General features: G+C 46.2%; 1 protein-coding gene across 1 annotated transcript in view; it reads right to left on the bottom strand.

The window, feature by feature from the left end:
* Window positions 1-24,850, bottom strand: part of TDRD9 (tudor domain containing 9) — a 2,495,642-nt gene that overhangs the window by 925,318 nt on the left and 1,545,474 nt on the right. Inside the window, exon 24 of the mRNA XM_086937885.1 lies at window positions 2,576-2,746. Within this exon, the coding sequence (XP_086794011.1) occupies window positions 2,576-2,746 (171 nt within the window). The remainder of the gene's footprint in view (window positions 1-2,575; window positions 2,747-24,850) is intronic.

Genomic DNA, 24,850 nt, shown 5'->3' with positions numbered 1-24,850 from the left:
GACTGATAAGGCCTGCCATAGGAGTGACTGATAGGAGGCTATGTGGCCATTTTAGGGTTAGATATAGGGATACTATATCTAAAGCAAAGGGTGATTACACCACCTTGCCCCAGCTTATTGATGAGCCAGTTGTGTCAGATTTGGATGGCCAGCCAGGGGTGGCATAATACATGCTGCAGCCCCTGGTAGGCCCTGAGTGCACCTATGCCCTGGGTACCTAAGGTACACTGTACAGGGACTGATAAGGTGACTCAGTATCCAATTAGATATGCACCTAAGGTGCATGGTTGTCAATTTAGAGAGAGACAGCTAGGCTGTGGGTCTGATTAGCAGGCCCACAGCCAGGGAAAGCCGTAAACCAGTGAAGCAAAAAGCAAAAATCGGAGGTGACCATAGGATTGCAGACCCCACTCTCCAACAATGACATTGCGCGTTCTCTTCGGTGGCGAATAGATCTAACCAAGGCTCTCCCCACTGCAGAAAGAGACCTTGCGCCACTTCCGAGTTCAGACGCCATTCAGGATCCATCATGCACCGGCGGCTGAGTTTGTCCGCCCTGGCATTCAGAGAACCTACCAGGTGTTGAACCACCAGAGTCACGCCCTGATGTTCCAGCCATTGCCAGAGACGCAGAGCCTCCTGGCAGAGGGTCCACGACCCCACCCCGCCCTGCAGTACCACATGGCGGTGGTCCGTGAACACCTGCACTACACTCCCTCGGACAGAGGGGAGGAATGCCTTCAGTGCTAGACGCCCGCATCTCCAAAAGGTTGATATGGAGCCGGGACTCCGCCGGAGACCAGAGGCCTCTGATCTCAGCTTTTCCCATGTGGCCTCCCCAGCCCTGGAGGGACGCGTCCGTCACAACAACGTGCTCCGGTTGGGGAAGGGAGAGGGATCTGCCATTGACCTAATCGCGGTCCGTGAGCCACCACTGTAGCTGTCTCGCAGTGCCCTCCGAGATCAGGACATGGTCGGACAGGTTGCCCTGATGCTGGGCCCACTGAAACTTCAGGTCCCACTGCAGAGCCCACTCTGGCCTTCTGGGGTGCTGCTAGGTAGTTCCCTATCAGGAAAATGTACAGGTGTAGAACTTCTTGACATAGGAACACACCCGCCTTGCTTATTTCAGTACCACGTGGCAGTGGTGTTGTCTCGTGTGAGTCTGCACCAACCCCCTCTTTGATCAACATCAGGAGAGCCTAGCCAGATCAATGGGATACAACTCAAGCAGATTAATGTGGAGTCAATGCTCCACCTGAGATCAGAGTCCCCTGATATCCACCACCCTCAGATGACCTCCCAAGCCACTAGGATGACTTGGGCCTGTTCGGTCCTGATTGTGTTGAGAACTTGGTGTAGGAGTGGTATCGGCTGAAAGGCATACCGGAGTCTAGAGTTCCAATTGAGGCGGAACACGTCTCAGAGCGAGAGACACCTTGGAAACTGCTGAAATTGCATGTTCCCAGCAGTGGTGAACAGATCGAGCCAAGTTTCTCTCGATGCATGTAAGAGACCTTGTGCCACCTCTGGGTATGACAGCCATTAGTGATCCGGTAGGTGACTATGGCTGAGCTTATCCGCCCTGGCATTCAATGATCCTGCCGGGGCTTCACCACCAGGAAAATTCCTTCGTTGTCCACCCTCTTCTGGACCTGCAAGCAGTAACAACTGGATGGGGCCTCTAAGGCGTGCCAGACGGAGCCGGAAATACACTGAAAATATGCACATGGCTTTCTTGATGGCCAAAATCTGCTGCTAGCAGACGGTGGCCCAGGAAATTCGGGGGAGCCTGGGGATCAGCTGAGGAATTTGTTCCATAGCTATAGACCTCAATGGAGTGTGACTGACGCTGTGATGCCCTTGCACCTTCTCTCTGGAAAGTGATGTTTGCCCTTTGACTTACCAGAGTACTTCAAGTGTGAAGGTGAATGTTGCGTAAGCAGCCTCAACACCGAGTCCAGGCTTGTGACTTGAAGTGTGAGCAAGACCTGTGTTAAAGCAGCAACTTACTGTGTTCAGCAACATACAGCTTCTCCTCCTGGTCTAAGATCGCTTTGCGTGCATGAAGGCATGAATTGTCACACGACTTAAGAGTCGTGTCCCAAGACCAGACCACAAAGACACTCCTAGTGCATGACTGTGGCTGACAACTGCTTCCTGCAGTCTTGGCATGCCTTGAACCAGTGTTTTTAGGTGAGGACATTGTTTCCTGGCACACTGTTAAGTTGTTAAAAGTTGTTGCAAAACTGACAAAAATGGGAGCGGATCTCCATCTGAAGGGGTTGAAAGTAAGGGTGGGTGGCACTTATACATGGTTCCAATCTGTCACTTTTGGAGTGGGGTGGAGTCGGAGCAGAGCCGCCTGGGCCACCTGGTGACCAGCAAGTACACTGCTAAAGAAACGTTTTCCGGATTGAGACTGGCACTTGAGGATTATTCTACAGTGAGGAATCAGCTGTTAGAAGTACCCTTCAGAAATAAATATTTCACAGACTCAGCAACAAGACATCCATTTATAAAAACAAAACAGTATTAAACTTCACTCCTTTTATCCAGCAACTATGTTAAATACCTTGCTTGTCTTAGCACAGTCACAGTTTCTTCAAATTTTCCTTCAATTTCCTCTGCAGAATGGATATTCAACTGAAGAGGCATTCTTAGTTGGGACATTTTAAGTGACATATAAACTGAAGTAAGTGTTTTAAATCTCTCCGTAGGGTTGCGTGAAAATTCCACAAAGGCCCTGTAAAAATATGCAAAAGAAGAAAAATGCCTTAAAACGCAATTGTGTATAAAAAACAAAAATTGCCAATACTAGATATTTGCTGTACAAATCCACTTGAAATATCGAAATACCATACGTTTTTAAGGGTTAATAGCAAATCTAATGCACAAGTTACTACTTGTGTAACGATATATCTGTAAGAGACATTAGTTAGTGATAGATTCCTTACCTTAGAATATCCCCAGGCGTCAGACTGGATCCGGAAAGTTTTGCGTAGCAGTACCCTTGCGCGTCGGTAGGCGTCGTCTGCGGCTCCGCGTCCGTCGTCGGCGCCGTGATGACGTCGTCGGAGTACTTAGATGCCGCCTCCGCGTGCTGACGTCAGTTCTTAGCCACAGCTTTTCCGCGCCAGAAGCGCAGAGCCATGACAAAAACCGACACTGGTGCCAAGAAACTAGGGCCCTGAAAGGGGGATGACCTTAACCCTAGATATTGGTTCGCAGAACGGGGAGGATGGGTGGGTCGGTAAGGAATCTATCACTAACTAATGTCTCTTACAGATATATCGTTACACAAGTAGTAACTTGTGCATCTGAAAGAGACACGTTAGTGATAGATTCCTTACCTTAGAATAGATACCCCAGCAATACCATCCCCGTGGTGGTGGGTCTGCGAACCAATATTTACACCAGAAAGTCCTGGAGAACGGAACGGCCGAAGTAGCCGTCCCTCCGGACTTGACTGTCCAGACAATAGTGCCTTGCAAACGTGTGCAACGAGGCCCACGTAGCTGCCTGGCAAATGTCCTGCAAGGGCACACCTCGGCCCAAGGCAGTTGTAGTGGCCGTGGCTCGAGTGGAATGAGCCCTCAGCCCAACAGGGGGTTCCTTCTTAGCCTAGGAGTAACATGCCAGGATGCACATGATAATCCATCGAGAGATGGTCCGTTTGTGCACCGCTTTCCCTTTCTTAGCGCCCGCGTACCCAACAAAGAGTTGATCATCCACCCGGAACTGTTGTGTGCGATTCAGGTAAAATGAGAGCGCACGTTTTGGGTCCAGACGGTGGAGCCTCTCCGCCTCTCTCGAGGGGTGCGGAGGCGGAAAGAGGTGGGCAATGTGATGGACTGCCCAATGTGGAAGGCCGTGACCACCTTAGGCAAGAAGGAGGGCCTAGTCCTCAAAACAACCTTGTCCGGATGGACTGAAAGGAAAGGAGGCTTACAAGAGAGAGCCTGGAGCTCACTCACTCTCCTGGCAGAGGTGATGGCTACCAGGAAGGCAGTCTTCAAAGAAAGAAGGCGAAGAGGACAGTTGTGAAGTGGCTCAAAGGGAGCGCACATCAGAAATGTTAGAACCAGGTTCAAGTCCCACTGAGGCATCACGAAGGGAACAGGAGGAAAGGTATGAGTGATGCCCTTCAGGAATCGATTTACGATAGGGGACTTGAACAAAGAAGGTTGGTCAGGCAGCCTCAGAAAGGCTGAAAGTGCCGAAAGAAAGCCCTTGATAGTGCCCAGAGCAGAGCCCTGCTGGGCAAGAGAAAGAAGGAAGAGAAGAACCTCAGAGAGAGGGGCATTAAGGGGATCCACAGCCTTCGCTGTGCACCATGCCACAAATCTGTTTCACCTGCAGGCGTATACCGTCTTTGTGGAGGGACGCCTGGCTGCCAGAATGATGTTGCAAACTTCAGGAGGCAAGTCAAATGGCCTCAACTGTCGCCGCTCAATCTCCAAGCATGGAGGTGGAGACTGGACAGGTTCGGGTGGAGGACCGTCCCCTGCTGCTGCGACAGAAGGTCCTCCCGAAGAGGCAGACGAACCGGGGGATCGACTGACATACTGAGTAGCTCGGGATACCAGTACCTTCGTGCCCAGTCCGGAGCCACAAGGATGACTTGTGCCCGGTCGCGCTTGATCTTCTTTAGCACTCTTGGCAGAAGAGGTATAGGCGGAAAGGCGTACAATAGACCACAGCTCCACTCGCGACGAAAAGCGTTTCCGAGTGAGTGCCGCCTTGGAAATTACAACGCGCAGAACTGATGACATTGCGCGTTCTCTTCGGTGGTGTATAGATCTAACCAAGGCTCTCCCCATTGCAGAAAGAGGCCTTGCGCCACGTCTGAGTTCAGACGCCATTCGTGATCCATCGAGCACCGACGGCTGAGTTCGTCCGCCCTGGCGTTCAGAGAACCTGCCAGGTGTTGAACGACCAGAGTCACGCCCTGATGTTCCAGCCATTGCCAGAGACGCAGAGCCTCCTGGCAAAGGGTCCACGACCCCACTCCGCCCTGTTGTTGCAGTACCACATGGCGGTGGTGTTGTCCGTAAACACCTGCACTGCACTCCCTCGGATAGACGGGAGGAATGCTTTCAGTGCCAGACGAATCGCCCGCAGCTTCAACAGATTGATATGGAGCCGGGACTCCGCCGGAGACCAGAGTCCTCTGATCTCCGCCTCTCCCAAGTGGCCTCCCCAGCCCTGGAGGGACGCGTCCGTCACAACTATGTGCTCCGGTTGGGGAAGGGGGAGGGATCTGCCGTTGACCCAATCGCGGTCCGTGAGCCACCACTGCAGCTGTCTCGCAGTGCCCTCCGAGATCAGGACATGGTCGGACAGGTTGCCCCGGTGCTGGGCCCACTGAAACTTCAGGTCCCACTGCAGAGCCCGCATCCGCCACCGTGCGTGATGCACCAGAAGGATGCAGGAGGCCATCAGCCCCAGAAGCTGCAGCGTCAACCTGACCGAAACCCGGGATAACGGCCAGAAGATCGGAATCAGAGCCTGTATATCCCGAACCCGCTGTTCGGGCGGGTAAACCCGAAACTGCGCCGAGTCGAGAACCGCTCCGATGAAAAGGAGCTTCTGAGAGGGGCACAGGTGTGACTTCGGCACATTGATGGAAAATCCCAGCAGGTGCAGGAGATCCGCCGTAGTCTGGAGGTGGCTGACGACTGCCTGGGGCGAGCCCGCCTTCAACAACCAGTCGTCTAGGCAGGGGAAGACTGAGACCCCTAACCTGCGCAGATGAGCTGCGACCACCGACATCACCTTCGTGAACACCCGTGGGGCGCTGGTAAGGCCGAAGGGGAGCACGGTAAACTGAAAGTGCTCGACGCCTACCGTGAACCGCAGGTAACGCCGGTGGGCCGGCAGGACGGGGATGTGGAAATATGCGTCCTGCAAGTCCAACGCTACCATCCAGTCTCCTGGGTCTAGGGCAGCCAAGACCTGAGCCAGTGTCAGCATTTTGAACTTCTCCTTCCGGAGGAAGCCGTTGACGTTCCTCAGATCCAAGATAGGGCGTAGGCCCCCTTTGCCCTTCTTGGGTACCAGGAAGTAGTGGGAGTAGCAACCATGTCCTACTTCTAGCCCAGGAACGTGCTCGATGGCCCCCTTGGCCAAGAGGGCCGAAACATCCTCCTGCAGGAGCCGCAAGTGATCCCCCGATACGCGGTGGTGTTGCGGTGGCATGGCTTGAGGGGTCGTCTCGAAGGGGAGGGAGTGGCCCCTTCGGACGATCAGCAGCACCCACCTGTCCGAAGTGACCGTGCGCCAGTGAGAGTGGTGATGGCGGACCCTGCCTTCCACTGGCGTCACATGGGCCGAAAAGCACGGGCTAGGAGGGTTTAGAGGCGGATGCTGCGGGGGCAGGTGTGGACTGGCTCCGCTTGTTCCCCCGACCGCCTTCACGGCGGTTTCCACGGCCGCCGCCGCGCTGGACGACAGTTTGCGGCGAGTGGCTGCGGCACGTGTGGGGGCGCCCCTTCCTTGACCACGAAAGGAGCGAAAGGCACCCATTTGCTGGAGCGGGGCCGAGAGGCCCCAGAACCTGGCCGTAGCCCTGGAGTCCTTAAAGCGCTCAAGCTCGTGGTCTGCCTTGTCGCCAAAGAGGCGACGGCCATCGAACGGCATGTCCATGAGTGTATTTTGGGCATCTGCCGAGAAGTTGGCGGATCTCAGCCAGGCGTGGCGTCGTATCGCCACCGTCGTAGCCATCGCTCTGCCCAGCGAGTCAGTAGTATCCAGTCCGCACCTGACTGAATACTTCGCTGCGTCCCGGCCCTCCACTAGGGCTTGGCCGAGTTTGGCCCGTACCTCCAACAGACACTCTGGCAGCACTCCCGTTTCCCACAGAGAGTGGGTGTAACGGCCCAAGAGGCATGCGGTGTTGGAAGACCGCAGTCCCAAGGCAAGGGACGAGAAGACCTTCTTGCCATAGTTCTCGTACCTCTTGGATTCCCTGTCCGGCAGGGCCGTCGGGAAGGCGGTCTGGGAGTTAGAGGCCTGGATAAACAGACTCTCGGGGGTGGGGTGGGTGGACAGGAAACATGGGTCACCCGGGGCCGGGCGGTGGCGTCTGGCCACATTCCTATCTACAGGCGAACCTGTAGCGGGCCTGGACCAAGTGCCCAAAAGAACGTCCGTCAAGGCCTCATTAAACGGCAGCGGAGGCTCCATGGAGCATGACTGCAGCTTAACGACCTCAGTGAGGAGGTTAGTCCTCACGGCCGCGACGAGGAGCTCAAGGCCTAAGGCCTTGGCCGCCCTCATCAACACTACACCATAAGCAGCACCCTCCTCCGAAGCCACGGTAGGAGCAGAGACAAATCCAGGGTCTGGAGAGGTGTCCAGGCCACTGGCCTCCCCAAGGTCTCCTGTCCAGTCCATGTTAGACTGGCATTCCCTTGCCAGAGGGTCCTCAGACCCCTCCCAATTCTCCTCTTCCCCATCTCCTGAGATTCAGGGTCGTAAGTGAATGAGGTCGGTTCATAGAAACTAAAATCTCCGAACGGCGTCGAGAGCGGCGCCGATAGGCGTCGTCCCGACGTCGGAACCGATTGAGAGGAGGCATCGGGGACAGCACCGCCCGGGGACGACCCCGGAGGGGACACCACACGGACCGACGCCGGGGGGGGTCGTAAGGTCCACTGGTGACGATCCATCGCCCGAGGAGGGTCCAGCGGCGCCCTGCAGCGCCGGGCCCAAAGGCGCAGACGACGCTAGGGCCGCTGTACCCTGCGGCGCCGAGCCCGAGGGCACCGGCGGTTTCGGGATCGTGGAGCCCTGCGGCGCCGGGCCCGAAGGCGCCGGCGGCGTCTAGGCCGAAGCACCTGACGGCGTCAGGGTCGTAGCCCCCGACCCACTAGGGCCGCCAGACTGGTTCACTGGGCCCAAAGGCGCTGCGGAACCCGTCGGAGGAGAAAGGGACCCCATGGCCATGAGGAAACGCTCGATCTCCTCCGGCGTCGCGTTCAGCCCAGGGACCAGGGGGTATGGGGCCGAACGCGGCGCCCGCGACTCCCGAGGAGCCGCGTGGGCAGTGTCACCTGAACCCCCGGCCGCATCGCGCGAGCGTCGGAGGGGCTGGGGGGGTCAGAAGAGCGATGATGTCTTTTCGACTTCTTATGCTTCCTACCTGACGACTTGGACCCGGAGGAGTGGCGCCGACTCCCGGAGCTGTGACGGCTCCGTCCCCGCGACCTGTCCCTCGACCTCCCGTGGGACCGGGACCAGGACCTCACAGGGTGCGGGGCCGACTGGCGGATTTCGAGTCGCCTGCGGGACCGCTCCCGCCTGGCCTTCCTCGAAAGGGCCCGAAAGTCATGATCGACGCCCAAACACATCAGGCACAAGCAGTGGGGATCCGTGACCGACATGATACGGTCGCACTCGTCGCAATGCTTCAATCTGGGCATCCCTAACGGCACCGTCGGAGTCGTAAAGACTTCGAAATGGATCAAAAGATCACAAAAGTTTTGTCAAAAAGTGACTAGGGAACTGCTCTTTCCAGATCTGCGCTGGCTGGCGCGGAAAAAAGAAGAACTGACGTCAGCACGCGGAGGCGGCGTCTAAGTACTCCGACGAGGTCATCACGGCGCCCACGACACCGACGACGGACACGGAGCCGCAGACGACGACTACCGACGCACAAGGGTACTGCTACGCAAAACTTTCCGGATCCAGTCTGACGCCTGGGGATATTCTAAGGTAAGGAAACTATCACTAACGTGTCTCTTTCAGATAAATAGTGTTTCTGAAAAGCTAAAAGGTAGTTTCTGATTCTCACCTAATTGGAAACCCTATGCCCATGACAATACCTTGGCTAAACTCATCAGATCACCTCATCAAAAGCAAAATGACAGTCAACCTTAAAAACATCTTTACCTCTTATGTATCTCAATTTTGCATCAGCATGCGCGTTTCCACAAGGACCAATATTGAAGCATCAACTGCCTTGTGTACAGAGATCAACTGCAGAGAATTGACCACAACTTCAGTGAATGTGTTAGCAGTAAAAGCCACAGCGAGTAGAGAGGCACTGTTGATATTTTTTCAGAGCATCTAAACCCAGGATCCATAGGTAAGCAGTTCACCAAGTAGCAGGAATGAGTTGATATCAATTTCTATGAATATAAATGAATTGTAGATAAAGATGCTAAAGTGGGTGGTCAGGTAGTTTAGAGCAACCCTTATTCCAAAGCAGTCGGGGCTCGGAGATAATCCTGGTAGACTTCGGCTTCTGGAACTGTACTGCATATAAAAATCACTTGGTATTATCGATTGTCTATATACTGGGAGAGATGATTGTAGAGGTAAAATTAAATGATTCTTCTCTTCTCCTCCACCAGCACTCCAACAGCAGTGCAATGTAATGTAAAGAACATAACAGTTGAAGAGCAGCTTAATATCTACGACTGAGCCTTTGGGACTTGCGCCAACTGTGGCAAATAGCAGACAGCAACAGAAAAAAAACAATTGACAGCTGAATGTTGTCACTGAACCCCAGCCCTGCGTAATTGTAATGAGATTTCTTGAGCGCATGGCTGCCCGTAAGCGTCCCAGCGAGACTACATCCAGCAAAAAAAAAGATGGATGCTAGTTAAAACAAGAGATGGAGTATCAGGATGAACTATGCATTGCAATCACCTTTCTCCAAGAGTGGTGCCTGTGATTCCCATACTACAGATCATGTCTGTACTTCTGTACTGTAGAGAGGACAGAAGAAAGGCTGCCCTGCTCACCCTGGAACCAGCAAAGAGAGGCTGCACCGAATATTGGACTGCAGCAGCTGCTCCTTGGCCTAGTGAAGAGAGGACTGTACCTGTTGTGCCTGGCTCGAGGAAAAGTGGTGCCGAAGCACCAGACAGAACAGATGACTCCAAGAGTCAAGTGACTGACATCCTGTAGCAGCACAAGGGCCCCAAAAGTTTAGAAAGTTGCTACCAAGTCTGCTGGACACGGGGAGTCATTAGAGATCAGTTTGGTTGCTAGAGGGCAAGCTATCATCAGGAGAAGGGAACCCCTGGTATCGTTGTAGCAGGAGATCAGTGACAACTCGTTCAGTGCTGGACTCCCATCTGGACGTTGAGGGACATCAATATTTGCGGCCAAAGTCGCCCCTTCATGTTCATGGACTGAGGAGTGGTCCCAGAAATATCCCAGCCCACTGGAGCATCAACGACAGCATCCACAAGCATCTCCCGCTTCCTCTAGCCCTTGCATCAGGACCAAACCATTGAAACCTATGGCTACTTGCCAGGGATGCTGGAAGTGGGCTGAGACTACCTTCTTGTTGTCCTAACTCTCCTGTTAGAGCTGGTTAGTCCTCCTGACCTGCTTCCTGCCAGAGTTGGAAGCCCAACGTAACCTGAAGTGACTGCATTCAACATTGATGCAAGTTTTCTTCGAAGAACTTATCAATACTTGTTTGCGGTTGAGTGGAAGGTTGTGATTTAGTGTTTTTTCAACCCTCTGGAGAATCTTGTTCACTTTGGTGTCTATAGATTCATAAAAATAAAGTCTACCATCATAAATTGGTGTTGGATTTTGTGAAAGTCCTGTTTCTTTCTTATTTAATTGTTTTGGTGCTGTTTCAATACTTTAGAGTTATTCCTTTTGATGGAGCAAGGATTCGCAGGTAATGCGACTTGCTTGTATTCAGTCCTCTCGACAGAACGTTAATACATTAATCAACATGTTTGTCTTATTAATATTGCATTACAAGACACATATCCGAGTAAAGCTTGCTTATGTGTTTTACTAACTGTAATCCGCTTACATTAAGATGGCTGCTGCTACGCAGGGTTTTCTAATGCGCATGCGTCTGTCACACTCACGTGACAAGACGTATCTATGCTTTGGAGGGAATTCTTTGCTCCTGCGCACTAGTACTAAGATGGATGCTTCATGTCCTCACATGCAAGAAGCTTGCACTGCTGCTTTTGCTAAGCTGTTTGTTATGCCTAACATTAACGCTATAGTTAACAATAAAGTATTGGGAATAGAGTAGAGATAAGTGGTATACAGTCCATTCATTTATTCCGTGTTCTCAAACTGTTTCTTTTCTATTCTATTCTTGCATGTAAAACATTTTGGGCCGGACGCCTATCACTGAACTCCATGTTCAAAGAAACTGCATCTGCGCAGAAAAAACACAAACCCTGAAGCACTGGCATTGAAACTCGGCCAAGACATGACTTGCTAGAAGATGTTCCTCGGAAAGGCCACTTCTGACCCCTGTAAAGGAAGCTGAACTAAAAAACGGGCTACATTGTAATCATTATTGATACATTCACTGCCGGGTGGAATAAAACATACGTGAGAAAATAAAATGATGGGCGGGAACGCTAACATTAATATTCATTCAAAAGTCTTATTTTGGTATGGTGTGATGACCTCTCCTCATTCTTTTGTCCAATCAAAATTGGGGATCCTTACACTTGCAACATTGGGGGTTGGTACACTGACCTGGAAAATAGTATAACTAGGGCAGGCTTAGTTAGTTTGATTGTCCGAATAGCTGACCTGTCACTGACCCAACGCACTCAATACGTAGTTGGAAGCAGAGGTGCTGGCGGAGCCTTCTGTCAGAAGGTTCGAAACCCAGATCGGGTTTGAAAGCTGAAGTGCTAGCGAAGCACTTTGTCGGAGAAATCGTTAACTTTTACCGGGTTCTGGCTATTAGCTGCAGAGAGGGAGTAACGCAGGCGTTGCAACATAACTGTGGGTGCCTGTCTTAACCTTTGGTGATCCTGTCCTGATTCAAATTTGGCTATACCTGACCTGATTCGGATCTGCACCTGGCTGCCTTTATGGTGCCTGCACTTTCGGGGTTCTGTCCTTTTAACTGACCCGTGGCCAGGGTTAGTTCTTCACACCATTCTAGGTAAATATTCTATGTGGGTATCTCATTGCTCTGATTCCTTCTCTCTTCCCACCCTAATGTTCAATGGTAAAAGTTTTGCATATTGTTGTATATCATTGTTCTGATTCCTTCTCTTCCACCCTTTTGCCAAATGCGTAAAGACCGCTTCATAAGAACTCTGCATATTTTCATTCTAATCATTATTTTCCTAATTGAGAATTTTCTATTATTCAATGCTTGGATTATGACAATTTAAAAGATTTCAGATAAAGAGTTTAAACACTTCCCGAGTTTGTGGTTATTATAGGAGTGCTATTATTCTAACACCCTTGATCCCTTAGGACTTTGGGTACAGACTACAAGGATTGGTAAGTCAATGGTATAGGTCCTAAATGAAATTCATAAATTACTAATTAGAGTAAGCTCACAGGTTACCCGATTAAACTCACGAGTATAATTTGTGTTGTTTATGGGCACAGGTGAGTATGGTAAACTGAGTCGGGTGACCTGCGCGCTCTATCAGTATTTCTTTTGGTAGCAGAGGTAAGGTTAGGGTTTAGTTAAGATAGGTAGTTCGTTGTAGTTAGTTGGTTAATGAAAAATATTTTTGCATATTCGAAATCATATTATTGATTGTATTGATTTATGTATTAACCAAAATTGTTCGTACCTGTTATACGTTTGTTTGGAATCCCAGGGGGCAGAATAGGGGGTGGTAAACGGAAGCCACACTGCAGTGAGGTCACTTATCTGTAGGAAATAAGTGCATGGTTAGGTAAAACCGGAAGCACTATTTAGGGTTTTTCTGTATGAATGTGTGAATAAAAGAGTTCGCTAGCAAAACTTTTTGTGTGATATCACCTAGAAAGTGTCACACGGAAGGAGTAGCAGGTTCATCTGAGCTAGATTGATAGCAAAGGGGTTCGCTGATGAAACTTTGGCCTTAAAACATCCCAGAAGGGATAAGTCTTAAGGAGTAGCAGGTTCTCTAATGCTTGAGTGAAGGGTAGACGGAAGGGATCTACTCGTAGTGAGTGAAATTTAACTTTCCTTTGAATTAGTCACTCAGGTACAGTGGCGAATGTTTTTACGTTGTTGAATAATACAAATCTGCATTAAAAGTGAAAGAAATTAAGTTTTCGTAATACCTTGCAAAGGAAGGAGTCAGTCGCGGAGCTGAGCTGACGTCACTCAGAGCCGTGCTGGAATTGGTTGAGACAGCGGGTGTGTAGCTGAGGTAATAATTATAAAGGAGGGGTGAGCACAGGAGCGTGAGAACAAGTCTCACGAGAGAAGCCGCGCAACCATTGGTTGAAATCATTTGAATTCTAAATTTTGATTGGTCACTGGAGAATAAAAGACGCGCTGGTATTGGAAATAATTTTGTAAACAAATTGAGAATATCCAGAAGATTTGCGTTTGTAATATATGTGGCATATAGGTCCGCTTGTAGGAAATAGACCTGATAGGAGATATTTAGGGTTTGCCCAAGAACAGCATATAAGAGGAAGACCCTTTAACATGTACGGAGGAAAAAGAAAAATGTCATTAATTAAAAGAATTAAGAATTATTTCAAGAAATATAAAGCAATTAAAACAAGAAGGGATTATTATTCCACCACCAAATATGCCCGCATCCTACATGATGGTAGAAAGGGGCTATCACACTTGTGTGTGGTTAGAAAATTGGATGGAGTATACAAATGATGATGGTGTTTTAGCATTTCCAGAAAATGGTACAATTAATGGCAGAGTTTTGCACAATTTGAGAACGCGTGTGAATGAATTAGATCCCAGACCTAGATTAACACAGTATGAGGCATTGGAGGAATGGGAAACTGAGGCTTTTGAGCGAGATAGACCCAGAAGTTATGGTAATTGGAGTAGGCTTTATCCCCGATTTCCAAAATATACAAGAGATAAATTAATGAAACAATAGAGACAGTCTATGTTAGTGGAAGGATTGTATCCTGTATTAACTTTAGAAGAGCCCACTGGAAGTAAAAAGAATGAGAAAACAAAATATTTATTGACTAGTGGTGAGTCAGATGATGCTTATTTGGAGGATTTATTGATGAAAAATCCACCACCTTATAATAAGGAACCAAGTACAGTTAATCCAAATGCTCCTTTTCTGAAACAACCTTTGATTCCGCAAGTGGCACATGAGACTTCATTAGAAAAAGTACTACAGGACAGGGAAAGAGAAGCATTAAATAAACTGAGAAGGGAATTGATTCAGAAAATTTCCCAGTTAAATACAAGTCCTGAAGCTCTAACAATTCCAGTAACTATTGGCCCAGTTGTACCTTTGTACGGAGATAAGCAGGCTAGTCCTAAAACTCCCATTCTGACTACACCTATAGTTCAGCCAAGAAAAGAACCCTTAATAGTTGATGATCAGGCGAGTGAATGTGAGTCAGTGATTTCCCTGATGGATTTGTCAATAAGAGAACCAGTGAGTGACTCGGTCAGGAAAACTACTCCTGTAAATTCGAGAGAAGTACAAATAGAGACATCCTCAGGTAGAAGAAATGCCACAGTAGTAACACCAGAAGAAATAGAGAGATGGACACTAGAAATAGAGTAGCTAAAGTCACAGCCAAAGGTATTGGATATATTTAAATTAAGAGTCAAATTAGAAAAAATGATGGGTGGGAATGGACAGATTAAATATATTCAGTGAAGATGAGTTACTGTTCATATGTAAAAGCATTACTAGAAATACAAGAGTATCATGAAAAGTTAATGGACATGGCAGCTAACATGGGAATTACATTGGCAAATCTAAAGTATTACAGAAACCATATCGAGCTGAATTTTCTGACAAAGACTTGGAAAATATGAATGTGTCGGGTAGAAAAGTACAAATCAAGGAGCTGATGTCATTATTGCAAAAATGGGGTGACCTAGAAAAATGGAAAACAAGATGGGCAAAGAAAAAGGAAGAGGCTCGATCAAAACAAACTGTTTCTGAATATGTATTAAATGAAACAGAAAAGGTGGAAAGGTTATGTCCCATGAGAGAGGTAACCAGGTGGAGGTTATGTACATGCCCCATGGTCCAGACAGGATATTTACAAATAAGTTCCCCAAACTTAAAAAAAAATAGTAGAATGGTACAGACAAGTTGAGAGATTTGTGAAGGTTTCAAAATGTCTTTTGAAAGATTTAGATGGATTATTTGACATTGTTGTTCCTGTAGATTTCTGGACAGAATGTAAAATTGCTATTGATTGGCCTAGCGAAGAGTACCCTAGAGACCCAAAGACAGGGGCCCCTTCTGATGAAGTTATGAAGAAGTACAACCAGGTAATACTCTACCTCAAAGGGAAGGTGCCTGCAAAAGAAACTGATTGGACTAGAATAGATAGAACCAATCAGAATAAAGATGAATCTGTGTATGCATATGAACGCCTATTACAAGTATTCAAACAGTATAGTGGTCTAGATAATATCAATATGAAAGACATGACGCATTTCATCTATCGGTTTGTGTCTGGATTAAGGCCAGAAATTTTGCAATGGATTAAGGACCATAAAATTTGCTGGCAGGCCAAGCCGATTGATGAAATCCTTAAATATGTAAAATATTGTGAAGATGAACTCGACAATAAACAAAAAGTTAAAAGAAAAAGTGATGAGGGCACAAGTGAAATTAGCAGAGCAACAAGTGCTTCAACTGAGTCAAGTAAACAATAACCAGAATCAAGGAGATGGTAATGGGGGTAAGCCAAGAGGGAAAATTCAATAGAGAGAAAGCAAAAAAGAAGTTCCCTTGTCACGGGTGCGGCAAGTTGGGGCACTGGAAGAACAAGTGTAAGGCTGTGCAAAATGGTAACATGCCAAATAATGATTTGAATTCACAGACGCAGAAGGAGGTGCCACGGAAGCAACAGCAGCATGTAATACAAAAAACCAGTTACCCCTTGCACCTATGCCAAATTCTAGGTGCAAAGCACATCAGAGTGTGGATACCACAAAGTGGGAGGGAAGTGAAAGGAGAGATACAGCAACCTCAAAATTTCTTTTGAGTGATACGTTTTCAGTGAGGACACCTACTGACGGTGCCGGAGAGGGGAGGGCAAGGAGTACGTATTTGGTGCCTCCTTGCCGGTAGATCAGTCAGGCCCATACGTTGAAGGAAAAGTTGAAGAATATGATGTCAACTTTTTATTGGACACTGGTGCAACCCGTTCTACTGTGAGAACAGCAGACGTTCCAAACCTACCCCTCTCAGGAGAAGCGATCCAAGTAGTGGGCGTTTCTAATAAACAAATTAGTACCCCAGTTACAGAACCAAGGGAAGGTAGAATAGGCAATTTTAAAGAAATGCACAGATTTGTTGTGTGTGATTTAAGTCCAGTAAACCTGCTAGGTAGAAATTTATTGTGTAAAATGAACTGCACCCAAGTGGTGTTGAAATTCAAACCCCAGACGAAGACGGAGTTTATAAACTAATGCTAGCAAAACAAGAAACAGAGAATAAAAAAATAACTATAGAAGACTTACGAGAAGAATTACAACAAACTGTGAATATTAATGTGTGGGATTTTACTGGAAAAGATGTAGGATTAATGGCAAATGTTGATCCAATAAAAGTGACAGTGAAGGAAGGTGCAGTTTACCCAAATACTCAACAGTACAAAATGAGCTCAGAAATAAAAGCATGAATTGCTGCAGAAATAAAGCATTTGGTTGAAGCAGGCATTTTACAAGAAATAATGAACAGTTCATGTAATTCACCCATAATTGGAATAAAGAAACCGAGTGGCAAGTATAGGGTTGTACAAGACCTTCGCAAGATTAATGAAATTGTTGTCCCATGCTGTCCAGTTGTGCCGAATCCTGCAGTGATTCTCTATCAGATACCGTGGGAAGCTGGATGGTTCACTGTAATTTATTTGTGTCACACATTTTTCTCGATTTCATTGCACCCAGACAGTAAATTTCTTTTTTCTTTTGAATTCAACAGTCATGTGTATGTCTGGAACCGCGTTCCTCAGGGGTATACAGAGTGTCCATCGATTTTTAATCAGATTTTTAAAAGGTGCCTTGAGTCTTTGGTGCTGCCTGGACAGTCAGTCCTGGTCCAGTATATAGACGACCTATTGGTGGCGTCTAAAACTCGAAATGACTGTGTTGTTGATACCATTGCTTTACTGAATCATTTGGGTGAAGGAGGGCATAAAGTGTCACCTGAGAATATACAATTTTGCACCAGGTCAGTGAAATATCTGAGGCACCAGATAGAAAGAGATGTCAGAAGGGTTACCTCAGAAAGAATCAGAATAATCAAAAACATGAATTTACCACACATTCAGAAAGAGATCAGAATGTTTCTTGGAGTTGTAGGTTACTGCAGGCAATGTATTGTGGGATTTGCAGTTCTAGCAAAGCCATTGATACAAATGACAAATGACAAAGAAAAGAGCAAGACCCAGTAGAATGGGATGACGAAAGCAGGACTGCTTTCTTGAAATTACGAGAATGTCTGTGTACAGCTCCAGCATTAGGGATGCCGGACTATTCAAAAGATTTTGCACTATTCTGTGAGACACGAGATAATTGTGCACTTTCAGTTCTGACCCAGACTCATGGTCTGATGAGACGTCCTGTGGCTTATTTTTCTTCCACACCAGATCCAGTGGCATCTACATTGCCCGGATGTCTGAAAGCAGTGGCTGCAACTTGTATGAGCCTTGAGCAAAGTGAGTCCATTAATATGGGACATCCTGTGACAGTGTATGTTCCACATGCAGTTGTGATTTTGTTAACCCGGACCAAGACCCAATATCTCACTCCTAGTCGGCTGACTAAGTATGAGCGAATCCTTGTAGGTGCAGGGATTGTAACCATTGCTAGGTGTAATATTTTGAACCCAGCAACACTGCTACCTGATTCACACATTGCAGAAGTGAAGGGAGAAGTCGAACATCGACTTAACAGAATACAGTACAAAACCACGTCCAGACATAAGAGAAGAGCCATTGATTGATTCCGAATATGTAGATGGTTCATGTATGAGACATGAGAAAGGAGGTTTGAGTGCTGCCTATGCAGTATGCACGTTGGGGGGTGCAATTGAAGCATCATATTTACCTGGAGTCAACTCTGCACAAGTAGCCAAATTGATTGCATTAACAAAAGTCTGCAAATTTGGGAAAAATTGTAAAGTAACCATATACACTGATAGCCAGTATGGTTACGGCGTTGTGCACCACAATGGCCAATTATGGATGCAAAGGGAGTTTCTGACTTCTTCACGTACTCCTATTAAAATTGTCGATATGTAAAAGATTTGCTTGAAGCAATCCCATTGCCAAAAGAAGTGGCTGTGGTCAAGTGTGCTGCTCATAAATCTGGAAATGACAAAGTGACAGCTGGTAACTGATATGCTGACCAGTTAGCCCAACATTGTGCCAAATTTAGAAGGGCTGTAAACAAGAAAATTGAAGTAGGCGAAAACAGCTGACAACTTATTTTGCTTGATGGTGTGAGAACGTGGGAAGAAGTGAGAGCCTTGCAAAATGAAGCAGAACTAAAAGACAAGAAGAGTGGAGAAAGATAGGTTGTCAGAGAAGGGTTGAAGGTGGTGTCATTGTTTACCTTGATGGTAGGCCTCTTTGCTTGCTCCTATGGCTAGGATGTTCCACTGTGATTCCCATTTGGGGAGAGATGCCATGATTCGTCTGTTCAGACAGTCATGGTTCAATGCGGAATTCAGGAATATAGCAGAAGCGCTTTGCCAAAGATGTTTAATTTGTCAACAAATGAATCCTCGAAAGAAAACAGTAGTGTTACCAGGAAAGATTGCGAAGGCAGAATGTCCCTTTTATACGTTTGCAGATAGATTTCATCCAGTTACCCCCTTGTCGAGGACTGAAATACATTTTTGTCATTGTCTGCCTATTTTCAAAATGGGTGAAAGCTTACCCCATACGTAGGAATGATAGTATCACTGTAGCCAAACTTCTACTCAGAGAACTCATACCACGTTTCGGTTTTCCAGTAATGATTGATTCAGACCGAGGCTGCCATTTTAATAATAAAATAATTGGCCTAATCTGTGAAGCATTCAATGTTAAACAAATGCTGCACTGTGCATACGGCCCAGGGGCTTCTGGAGTGGTAGAACAACTGAATGGCACAATCAAGTCGAGATTGGGAAAAATGTATGAGTCTACCCGATTAGAGTGGCCAGATGCTTTGCCTCTTGTTCTGATGGGACTCAGAAGTATTCCAGACCGGAACACAGGCTTGAGTCCTCAAGAAATACTAATGGGAAGAGCAATGAGGCAAGCATGGGTGCCAGGACACAAGCTGATAAATATATCTGATGATTTAGTACTGGAGTACTGAAAAGAACTGGCTGATCAAGTGCGTTCTATCTCTCACCAGGTCGGGGAAGAAGGTGTCGCAAGACAAGCAACTCCAGCACATGACCTAAACCCAGGTGACTGGGTAGTGCTAAAGAAACATATTCGAAAATCTTGCCTTGCACCGAGGTGGGGAAAGCCACTTCAAGTGATTTTGGTTACCACCACAGCTGTAAAGTGCAAAGGAGTTCCACACTGGATCCATGCCAGTCAAACAAAAAGAGTGACTGAACCTGAAGAAACTGAAGCTGAAGGTTGTGCAGCTGAGGGGTCTCCAGATATCAATCCTGAAGTAGCTGAAGAGGAACAACTGAGCACCAGTCAAGATGATTGGATTCCAGTAGTTGATACCTGCAGAATACGTGAGAACTAGAAATCAAACCTATGTAGACAGTCAGAGTGATAGTGAGGATGAGATAGGTCTATAAGAACGGACTCCGATTACAGAAATTCAAGTCAATGGTAATCTTGAGGAGGATCAGATAAGGGAAAATCAATATACTCAGACATTCCAAATACCTGTCACAGCTCCTGAGTCTGAGGAGGGACAGATAGGTAATAGGGTGGAAGCTCAAGCAGAAGAAAATCAAGGGTTTGAAGAGCTTGAGCAGGATCAGATAGGAATAGGAAAACGTACTCTGGAAGAAGGTGAATCAAATCAAAGTCAATTTCAGCAAATACCTGAACAAGGCCAGAGTAGTAACCAGATAGAAGAGAGGTAAATAAGACCTGGATCTAGTCAGATAGAAAGGGATACAGAAAACAGCATTGAAATAGATGTGCCACAACTTAATGAAAACAAGAGAGCACTGGAAGAAGGCCAGAGCACAGTGCCAGCTTAAAGACTCAGAAAAGGAGACAAGTGGCCTAGGTTTGTCAAAAGACTGAGACTTTGTCTAAAGACAATAAATGAAGACCCAGAACAAGTAAATGAAATAACTAGTCAAGCTGAACAGTCTGTAATACAACCAAGAAGGAGAAGTTCACAACTGAAAAGGTTGAATAATAAATTCAGAGGCCCTGAATGGACTTACATCGTTCTTGAAATTTTTTAAACTTAGAAAGAAGCGACGAAAGTGAAGACAAATTGATTGCTGATCAGACTGACGGAGAAGTGAGACCCACTTGAAAATTTCACAGGTTAAAAGACTGTGTAAAAGCTACAAAGAGGGATTAAGTCTCCTTGGTCAGAAATGACTGATTGTACTGTTAATGGAAGACTGAAAAGTAACTGTTTAAAAACATGCTGTAGAATATGCACATGTAGTATAGCGATAATACTCATAGTATGGTTAGGACTGACAATAGCTATTTCTTACATAATGATTTGAGACATGAAGAATGATACTAATGAGCTACAAACAATAGATACACCTAGAAGAATAGATACACAAGAGAAAGCACTTAGCATTAAACAACCGAAGGTAGATTTAGAAGTATCAGATGAGGAAGGACTACATTATACTGGAATTAAAAATAGAACTCACTTAAATGCATTTGCAAACTTATTAGTACACCATGTAGAAGCTATGGAAATAGAAGATTGCTATGTTTGTATGAAGTTACCTACTTCGGTAGCGGAAGGTTTTACCTACCACCATTTATCACTAACATATGGTATTTCATGTAGTATATTAGCTAGCTTATTCTATAAGAAAGGACATTTGCAGTATTACTATTCTAATTCAGATGTGACATTTTCTGAACTTCCTATACGTAGTAACCTGAATCCTGTACATACTAAGAGTGATGTAACACGTTCTATGGGTGAACATTTTCTAAGTATAGGTACAATAGATATAGCTGAAGCACACAAGAATAATTTAACATGCTTATTACGTGAAAAAGAGAAAATATTTTTAAATATGGTTGAGAAAAGGAGAGAGAATTTCCCAAGAAAAGCAAATGATAAGAATCATAAAAATCCTAAATGGGCTGAAAATATAGGGTTCTCCCCAAATGGCAAGACTCATGCTGCTATGTTGCTGGATTTCAAAAAGAAGTGAAACTCTGTCTCCATAGAGAAAGAACACGTTATTATAACAATATATTCATTGGTTCCAGTGAATGTGAACACAAATATAAGGTAATTGGGGGTTTGGGGTTTCAAAGATGGACCTGAACCTGTGTTTCCTGGAATCTATTTTATATGCGGAAACAACGCTTATTACAAATTGCCAGATCATTGGTATGGGAGCTGTTATTTTGGAATAGTATTCCCAAAGATATACCATGTAAATAAAATCACTAGACACAATGAAGAGACTAATGGATTAATACGTAGTAAAAGAGCTCATTTTGGAGAAATAGTAGGTGATATATTTAGTGCATTGATACCTACAGTGGGAGTGGCTCTGAATACGCAAAGAATTAGCAAATTGTCAACAGTAGTGGACGGTTATCAACTGATACTGTTGGGAGGGTTCTTGATGGTCAATTCTGAATTGGTTGCAATAAGATCAATCGTTTTACAAAATCAACTTGCTCTTAATACATTATTAGCCAAAGAGGGCGGAGTCTGTAGAATGTTGAAAGCGCAACATTGTTGCACTTACATACCTGACAAAAGTGTTGAAATCAAACGGTATGCAAGAAATATTACGCATTTAGAAAAAGAGCTCAAACCACTGAAGGTTGATAGTGCATGGAAGAGACTTACTGATGGTCTCTCCTCTATAAGTAGTTGGCTTTCTAATGTAGGGAAAAGTTTTGTAGGTAGAATACTGATGCCAATGGTGGGAATAGGCCTACTTATTTTAGGGATAATAATTTGTTGCAAAAGTCGGAAGCACAAAAAGACATACAGTAAATAAGAGAGGGAAACAGAGAAATGTTGATGAACTTGAATTAGAAGAGTTGAATGGAAATATATACAAGAAAGTGAAAAACTTTCCCACAAACAATGAAAAGAAACAAAATAGAACGTTTGAAGAGATTGAGTTGGGTGAAATGTGAAAAGTTGGCATCTATTTCATTAATTGGTGATGATATAAAATATCATCAAAGAGGGGATTGATGGAGCACGGATTCAAACGTAATGCGACTTGCTTGTATTCAGTCCTCTCAACATAGCGTTAATACATTATTCAACATGTTTGTCTTATTAATATTGCATTACACAACACAAATGGGTGTCCGAGTGAAGCTTGCATATGTGTTTTAATAACTGCAATCCGCTTACATTAAGATGGCTGCTGCTACGCGGGGTTTTCTATTGCGCATGCGTCTGTCACAGTCACGTGACAGGACGTATCTATGCTTTGGGGGGAATTATGTGCTTCTACGCACTAGTACTAAGATGGCTGCTCTATGTCCTTAAATGCAATAAGCTTGCACTGCTGCTTTTGCTAAGCTGTTCGTTCTGTCTAACATTAACGCTACAGTTAAAAATAAAGTAATGGGAATAGAGTATAGATAAGTGGTATACAGTCCCATTCATTTATTTCGTGTTCTCAAACGGTTTCTATTCTATTCTTACATTTAAAACATTTTGGGCCCGACGCCTATCACTGAACTCCATGTTGAAAGAAACTGCGTCTGTGCAGAAGAAACACAAACCCTGAAGCACTGGCATTGAAACCCGGCCAAGACATGATTTGCTAGAAGATGTTCCTGGGAAAGTCAACTTCTGACCTTTGTAAAGGAAGCTGAACTAAAAATGGACTACATTGTAATCATTATTGATACCTTCACTGCCGGGTGGAAGAAAACATACGTGAGAAATAAAATGATGGGCGGGAACGCTAACATTAATATTCATTCAAAAGTCTCATTTTGGTATGGTGTGATGACCTCTCCTCATTCTTTTGTCCAATCAAAATTGGGGATCCTTACACTTGCAACATTGGGGGTTGGTACACTGACCTGGAAAATAGTATAACTAGTGTAGGCTTAGCTAGTTAGATTGTCCAACTTGTCCGAATAGCTGACCTGTCACTGACCCAACGCACTCAATAGGTAATCAGGAGCAGAGGTGCTGGCAGAGCCCTCTGTCAGAAGGTTCGAAACCCAGATCGGGGTTTGAAAGCTGAAGTGCTGGCGAAGCACTTTGTCGGAGAAATCGATAACTTTTACCGGGTTCTGGCGGTTAGCTGCAGAGAGGGAGTAACGCAGGCATAGCAACTTAACTGCTGGTGCCGGTCTTAACCTTTGGTGATCCTGTCTTGATCCAAATTTGGCTTTACCTGACCTGATTTTAATCTGCACCTGCCTGCCTTTATGGTGCCTGTACTTTTGGGGTTCTGTCCTTAACACTGACCCGTGGCCAGGGTTAGTTCTTCACACCATTCTAGGTAAATATTCTATGTGGGTATGTCATTGCTCTGATTCCTTCTTTCTTCCCACCCTAATGTTAAATGATGAAAGTTTTGCATATTGTCGTTTATCATTGCTCTGATTCCTTCTTTCTTCCCACCCTAATGTTAAATGATGAAAGTTTTGCATATTGTCGTATATCATTGTTCTGATTCCTTCTCTCTCCCCACCCTTTTGTCAAATGCGTAAAGACTGCTTTATAAGAGCTCTGCATATTTTCATTCTAATCATTATTTTCCTAATTGAGAATTTTCTATTATTCAATGCTTGGAATATGACAATTTAAAAGATTTTAGATAAAGAGTTTAAACACTTCCCGAGTTCGTGGTTATTATATGAGTGCAAATGTTATTTTCCTATTATTCTAACACCCTTGATCCCTTAGGGCTTTAGGTACCGACTACAAGGTTTTTTCACAACAATTTTATTGAGCAAATCAGGCAATGAAATCGTGGCACCCCACAATTCGGAGATCACCACCAACAGTCAGGACTCAGCGTGTTACATATGCATTAATGTTCAATCAGGAAAAGAAAGAAGGCTCAAAGAAGAACAGTCCCACAACCCACCCCATCCCGTCAACTCCCAGAACCCCCTACCCCCTAGAACCACCCCTCCCCCACCCCCCCCTCCCTTCCCAGCGCACGTGTACAATTAGCAGCAAGTAGAGTTTTAGGTGTAGCGTGGCGGGCATGCCACAGAACCGGGCCAGCAACTTTAGCACATTCATATGTCCTCTTCTCGATCCACTGGGGGATCCAACGACAGTCCTCTGTAGTCGGCCCACCGCTTCCAGATTTTAAAGTGCTTGCGGGGGCAGCCCCTTGCCTCAAATATCGGTTTTTCAAGTCCCATGTAATAGTCCAACCCTCCCTTCCACACAGACAAGGGGGGGGGCCCTCTCTCCCTGCCACGCTCGGGCCAGATCCCTCTTGGCAACAACAAGTCCTAATAGCAGTAAGTGGCGTTTATAGATGTTCCCACCAATACCCTCCATAACATGCAGCAACCCCAGTCGGTGAGTGCGGGGAAGATCCCAACACAGAACTTCGGACAGGCAGCTCCACACACCCCTCCAAAAGCCAGCCAATCGAGCACAGGACCACACTGTATGCAGCAAAGAACCCGGTGTGGCTCCACAGCGCAAACACTCCGGGGACTCAATCAACCCAGCTTTCCACAGCCGCTCTCGGGTGTAATAGGCTCTATGGAGGTACTTGAATTGAATAAGCCGAAGTCGCACAGCGATTGCGGTCCCACGCGGGGATTCCAAGGCCTCCCT

Source organism: Lissotriton vulgaris, chromosome 9 (genome assembly GCF_964263255.1).
Source record: "Lissotriton vulgaris chromosome 9, aLisVul1.2, whole genome shotgun sequence".
In the NCBI taxonomy this organism is placed as follows: Eukaryota; Metazoa; Chordata; class Amphibia; order Caudata; family Salamandridae; genus Lissotriton; species Lissotriton vulgaris.
Note: the sequence above shows the minus strand (reverse complement) of the source record. Positions and strands in the feature narration are given on the sequence as shown.